We start from the raw sequence: 7028 nt of genomic DNA on the forward strand, positions 1-7028 counted from the left end.
TGTGTGTGTGTGTGTGTGTGTGTGTGAGTGTGTGTGTGTGTGTGTGAGTGAGTGAGTGAGTGTGTGTGTGTGTGTGTGCGTGCGTGCGTGAGTGAGTGTGTGTGAGTGAGTGTGTGTGTGAGTGAGCGTGCGTGCGTGCGTGCGTGCGTGTGGTGAGAGGGGTTAAGGCACACATATGGAAAGTTGCTTGGCAGGTTGCAGTTAGTCACACTCCTGCGTCTCTAATTGAATTAGCGTTGACAGCGCACCACAGGCCGGGTGTGGACTCTAAACACTCAGCGGTCGAGGCAGGAGGGGCATGTGCCCTGAAATCAATTACCTGCACAGGGGCCCGGGGCGGAGGGGCCACGCGGAACACATCCTGAACATCAGCTCTCAGACGGACAGCAGCATCTGCAGGCACCTGACGCCACTGACCTCACACACCAGCTTCAAAGCGCAGCGGCTCTAAATCACCTGTTTGGCTCGGCCACCTGATCCTGAGGCCCGCGCTCTTCCAGTCAGAGCCATACGGATCAGATGGATCAAATGGAGAAGTGTCACACACAGCAAGCTGGATAAACTGGCTAAAGGCACTCCTGGGCCAAGGTGCCCTCAGGAGAAAATAATTTTCCTTTTATCCACAGTGGCAAAGCAATTTCAATATTACAAACAATACTAATACTGTCTACATCGTACAGCACAAAATTTGCCTGCACTGTACTTTTCAAGTCTGGATGGACCTCAAAGACTTCATCTTACAGTTCAATCAATGTAGTAACATAGCAACTCTTTACTGACATTATTTGGGAACTTGCCACCTGGTGTTTCCTGGTTTCTCCCAAGTTTTTTTTTTATTATTATTTTTTTTTTTTGGTCTCCATTATCCAAGATCAAATTAGGTTTTTCATTTCTTGCCACAGTTGCCTTTGGCTTTCACACTTGAGGACTAAACGAGACTATTATGTACAATGTGCTGTGTAAAATATGATACAATACGATCAAAATCTTACCCTTTATGCGCATCATTTACAAGTGTCAGTGATACGCATCATCAAATACACACCCACATACTGTACATACAGTACGCTCATGTGATGTGATAAATAGAATCTCAGCTGCTTGATTGCTTATATTATTGCAAACTGTCAACTTTATTATCAACAAGCGACATATTTAATGTTATATATATAGAATATTCAACTTTATCTGCATGCATACAGTACACTTACATAGACCAACATATTCTATATGGCAAATCTAATCTCGAATCCAGCTCTAAACCACACCATAAAACATGAAGATAGGGTCATGAAACCTGCTGTTCTAGCACTTGTTAGCTTGTTAGGTCTTGCTGTACTGGAGAGTTGATGGGGAAGAGGTGAAACGAACAACACAACAGTGGCTTCTGATTCAGACAGTTTTCTACTCACTGAGGTAGAAGTATCCAAGCTTCCCACACATGCATGCTGCTATTCACCATTACACACAACACAATTAACAAATATTATAGTTTTATAAGCTCACAGTCCATTACACAATATATACTGTGAGGGTAACACTGGTCCGTCATTAATGAATAACTGTGAAACACCATATTCAGGAGTTTAGGGCATAGGATATATGCTTATTCAATGCTTAAAGTAACGAAGGATTTTGAGAAGGCTGACAGTAATTAGTGTTGAGTGCTGTAAAGTTAAATGTTTCAAAATGATTAACAGTTGAAAACATTTGTTAGGAATTTAGAAAAGTAATCAAAAAGTAATCAAATGTAATCCGTTACACTACTTTAATAAAGTAATTGGGATATTTGCACTACTTATTACATTTTAGATAGGGTCATGTGTAATCTGTAACCTAAAGTAACCTTCCCAGCACTGATGACCACTGCTGTAGCCTGCAGGGAAAGCTTCTCACATGCATTGACCGATCTACAGAGTCTCACAATCAGCTCCATTACACGCAAGAGCCAATAAGCTTTTCACTGATGTTAAACCTTGTAATAGCTCTTCTGTGCAAATAAAATGGATTACTTTAATGAAAATATTAGCGTGGTTTGTGCTGAAACCAAAGCATATTCAGAAAACTCATTTTGTGTGCCATACCAACAAAAAGAAAAAGAAAAAATCATGATAAGAAATGGTTAAATGATTATAGAGTTTGTATTCATTTTAAGATTGAGTCTTGTTTACAATTGTGCATTTCTTTTAAAACAAGTTGGATGTGGCACCAGATGTTACTGAACAAAATAAAACATTACAGTTTCAAAGTTGCAACGACTTAACTTTTTTTCTTTTCAAACAGCATTGAAAACATTATTAATCTCATGGATTATAAATACAACAGAATCAACTGGTTAATTCCATGAATTTAATGTTCATAGATTCAATAAGGATTCATAAACATTTTTATTTCTCTAAAGCTGTTCATACAAAAATGGTACTATTCACACACTTCAATATTTACATTTTAGTTTCTGTGTAAATGTAAGTGTGCTCATGAGATCATGCTGTATTGGGGTACAAGTGCCCTCACTAGAGAGCATGTTTGACAGGTTTGGTGTCGGGGCAGTAACTGATGGAGGAGATCAGGGGCATTTGGTAAACAGGCTCTCAGCATGAGCCAGCTTTAGATGATGAGTAACAGTAGAGAAGCGGCGGCTCGTGGGGGGACTGTAGCTGTAGGGAGAGACGAAGGCTGGCTCTCTGTTGTCTTTCTGAGTTTGATGGTCTCCAGAGGCCCATCCAGCTGAAGCACTTCTGGAGGTAGAGTCCTGGAGCCAGCGGATCCTACAGCTGTCTCCTTTCTTCACCTGGAGAGCCGTCATGAAGGGCAGATCTAACACGGGTCGCAGCCCAGCGTAAGTGCTGAGATTGCCCAGGCAGATGCTGCAGTACGCTCTGTATGTGAGAACACTGTGTGAAGGGAGCATCTCGCAGCACTGAGGGCTTGAACACGTGACGGGATGAGCTGCTGGAGAGAAGCAGCTGGGCAAGAAGGATGGCACTGAGGAGGAGATACCGAAGCTTGCTGGAGGTCCATAACATCTGCCTGCAGTCAGATTCAATGAATGCATGATTGCTCTTAATGGAAACTATTGTTAATGAGCATTTTAGCTAAAATAATAACAAAATGAAACATACCCTGTAGCTCCATAGCAAAAGATTTGAAATCGAGGTTGAAGGGACTGTGCCATGCATACGACTCCAGCACGCCTCTAGAAGAATGAGACGGTGAGATTTCAGAAGTCTGCTAACACATGTACAACATCATCAAGAGTCATAAAAGTCATCTATTGTTATGTGCTTATTTAAGATTATTCCGCCACTGTAAAAACCTTTTAATAGCTTGGCAAACATATGTAATAGAGTTCATGCAGACAGTAACTTTCATTACCCATTTCGTTCTCTGAAGCCCTTGGCAAAAGGATTCCGGTCGATCTTCAGTTTTGTTATCTTAAAGGTAGCAGAAAACACACAATCAGTTTCTCCATACAGACCTATAATTTGGAAAAAATAATTGGAAGAAGACTGTTTCCACCACTGAATAAAATAAAAATATGCAATTGCAACATTTTATCTCACACTTCTGATGTTTTTCTCAGAATCGTGAGATTTAAACTTGCAATTGTGAGCTATAAATTAAAACGACAAAACTTTTCTGAGAAATAAAGTCAGAATTTCTCACAACTGCAAGTTTATATCTCACATTTCTGTCTTCATAACAAGCAATTGTGAGTTATAAAGTCAAAATTGTAAGATATAAACTAAAAGTTCTGAGAAAAAAAAAAAAGTTTTCCTCTGAATTGGACGTTATAACTCACAATTGCATATTGTTATTCTTAATGGAAACTATTGTTAATGAGCATTTTAGCTAAAATAATAACAAAATGAAACATACCCTGTAGCTCCATAGCAAAAGATTTGAAATCGAGGTTGAAGGGACTGTGCCATGCATACGACTCCAGCACGCCTCTAGAAGAATGAGACGGTGAGATTTCAGAAGTCTGCTAACACATGTACAACATCATCAAGAGTCATAAAAGTCATCTATTGTTATGTGCTTATTTAAGATTATTCCGCCACTGTAAAAACCTTTTAATAGCTTGGCAAACATATGTAATAGAGTTCATGCAGACAGTAACTTTCATTACCCATTTCGTTCCCTGAAGCCCTTGGCAAAAGGATTCCGCTCGATCTTCAGTTTTGTTATCTTAAAGGTAGCAGAAAACACACAATCAGTTTCTCCATACAGACCTATAATTTGGAAAAAATAATTGGAAGACTGTTTCCACCACTGAATAAAATAAAAATATGCAATTGCAACATTTTATCTCACACTTCTGATGTTTTTCTCAGAATCGTGAGATTTAAACTTGCAATTGTGAGCTATAAATTAAAACGACAAAACTTTTCTGAGAAATAAAGTCAGAATTTCTCACAACTGCAAGTTTATATCTCACATTTCTGTCTTCATAACAAGCAATTGTGAGTTATAAAGTCAAAATTGTAAGATATAAACTAAAAGTTCTGAGAAAAAAAAAAAAGTTTTCCTCTGAATTGGACGTTATAACTCACAATTGCATATTGTTATCTCACAACTTTGAGAAAAGAAGTAAACTCACAGTTGTGCGAAAAAAGCAGAACTGTTAGAAAAAAAGTCACAATTACGAGAAATAAATTGTGTTTTAATATCATATGCTTGAAATCAGAATGACTTGCCATAGCATTACATGTTCCAGGTTTTATAGTATCTGTAATACATGTGTAATAGAAGAGGTTTTATTATGTAAGCTACCAATAATTATTTCTATTCATCTGCACTCTACATCCGGGTCAGTGTAATTTAGACATACATTTTACTCAGATTTCAGTATCGTCCCAGACTTTTGGACCCCACTCAAATTTTGTCAAATGTTCCAACATAAACGCAGAAGCATGTCCTATTAATCTGAGCTAAACTGCAGAGTTAAGTGTCGAGATGAGTCACCTGTTGGTTCTGGTAGGCTGTGACAGTGGTGAACTGAGTCTCACAGAAGGAGAAGGTGTAGACGCCATCCGCCGGCAGAGACACCAGAGTCTCAAGAGGACTGTGCTGAATGACGTGTATGCGTGGCCTGTACTTGTGCATGGACTTCAGGATGATCTGAATTTCACATTGGACATATTTAGTTTACATATATATATATAACTGTTATTGTTAATTGTTGTTGTGCAGAGGACGTCATGTTACTCACATGGCCTCTGTCATCCATCTCATTGTTGGTGAGTTTGACTCGATCAAAGCTGATGACCTGTCTCATCCAGGTCTGTCCTGAAGACGGCGAGTCCGGGTGGACACAGAGACGAGGAGGAACGCAGGAATGATCCGTGTTTCCAGCCACCATCCACTGAGAGCTGTGGTACACATACCTGACACAGGTGATGGTAACAATCAAGAAGACTTCTAGTGCCGTTCCTTGTGCTCCTCAATACATGATTTAAGCATCTGAAGCAAGTGTATGTCATTACTTAATAGTTTTTTACTGACTAAGCATTTATTTGAGATGCGATTTGATTACATTGCAGGTATTAGTCTTTTACTATTCTCAGCATCTTCATTCATTGATTTAATTGTTTGTATGATAATCAGTTCAGACTGAAGGACCTGTATCTCTTTGAGTCCACAGGCATGATGTCCATGGCAATGGAGTATTGCTGGTCGGGATCCAGATTGTGCACCTTGACTCGGACAGAGGGGAACATTCTCCTGAGGAGATGATAGATACTCAATCAACACTTACATTATAACATCATTACTGCACTTTCACTAGTTACAGTTAAACATACTGAATAGCATAATACAGTTAGTATAGGCCTACTTCCAATAGATAAAACATGAGTCAAAATAAAGACTGACAAGCTGCACTAATTATGTATGATTTTTGGGCAGTCAGAGTTTACAGATTTCACTGTTTTTTTTTTAGCTTTAAGCTATGAGAGGGTATTTTTTTCAGCTTCATACAATTGCCAACTTTATAAATGGTTGAAAACCATCTCTTTATAAAAGAGAAAACCGGGGCATTGTACATTAAACAAGGATCACATACTGTAAACAGACTGTCGTTCTAAACACGACAAACTCACACAGAAATATATTCCTCATTTTAGTGCAATCCAGCCTTAAAGGTCAACACAAGAGTAGGCTAATATTAAGGTTAAATTGTGATCACCTTCCAGCTTTGGTGATGATCATCTCTGTGCCGATCTCATGAAATCTCTTCCACAGGTCACATCCTTGAAGATCTAGTCCAACTTCTCTCGCAGCTTCACTTTCTGTGCCTGCAGGTCTGCTGGACTTCACGCTGTTCTTCTTGTTTTTTCGATGATCTTCACAAGTCATCAAAATTACATAGATTACATAAATGGTAATGCAGCACAAATACTTAAAACAGATGTCGGACATTGATATTTTTTCTTCTCCCTCTCATTTATGCTACACTAACCCTGTTTGTCAATGAAAGTTGCTGTCGGTGCATCTCTGTTACAATCCGAGATGCACTGCAACTTCTCATTCTTCAGATTTTCCACCTTCATCTTCTTGCAACTTTCCCCCGAAGCATCTGCGGAGAGCGCCTGCATTCTGAGCGGAGATCAGATGAAGAGACGAGAGTCTGTCAGCAGCACACACATCTTTCTCTGCTCTCCTCTGAGCGGTTTGTGTTCATGTTTCACCTCTTCATTTCTATTCCCTTTTAACTCCTTGTTTGCCAATGGGAAGGAGATGCTCTTCTTTGCAAACTTACTGGCACCAATAGGATCTCAGAGGAGGACTGGAAGAATGAAACTCCCAGTCCCAAACGTACAACCAGCAAGATTTATTTATTAATTTATTTGTTTGTTTGTTTGTAGGGTAGAAGTATTAACAACCAGATAATGTTAATCTGATTGTTACATTATTTATGACTAGAAAACACATTTTTAAAAAATAACAGAAGAAGAACCTGTCGATCAGCAGTGCTGGGTAAATTTTAGACCGTTTCTAATTACAGGTTACATGATGACAACTGT

General features: G+C 39.1%; 1 protein-coding gene across 1 annotated transcript; it reads right to left on the reverse strand.

Moving 5' to 3' along the window:
- Positions 1 to 2513: 2513 nt before the first annotated feature.
- tbx22 (T-box transcription factor 22) lies at positions 2514 to 6554 on the reverse strand. Its single transcript, XM_016258757.1, is given in 10 exon segments — positions 2514 to 2587; positions 2590 to 3030; positions 3123 to 3196; positions 3942 to 3953; positions 4133 to 4191; positions 4969 to 5124; positions 5216 to 5390; positions 5626 to 5727; positions 6191 to 6347; positions 6464 to 6554. Coding segments are annotated over 10 exon segments (1341 nt in total).
- Between the last annotated feature and the right edge of the window lie 474 nt (positions 6555 to 7028).

This window comes from Sinocyclocheilus grahami, unplaced genomic scaffold (assembly GCF_001515645.1).
Source record: "Sinocyclocheilus grahami isolate Dianchi unplaced genomic scaffold, SAMN03320097.WGS_v1.1 scaffold1736.1, whole genome shotgun sequence".
Classification (NCBI taxonomy): domain Eukaryota; kingdom Metazoa; phylum Chordata; class Actinopteri; order Cypriniformes; family Cyprinidae; genus Sinocyclocheilus; species Sinocyclocheilus grahami.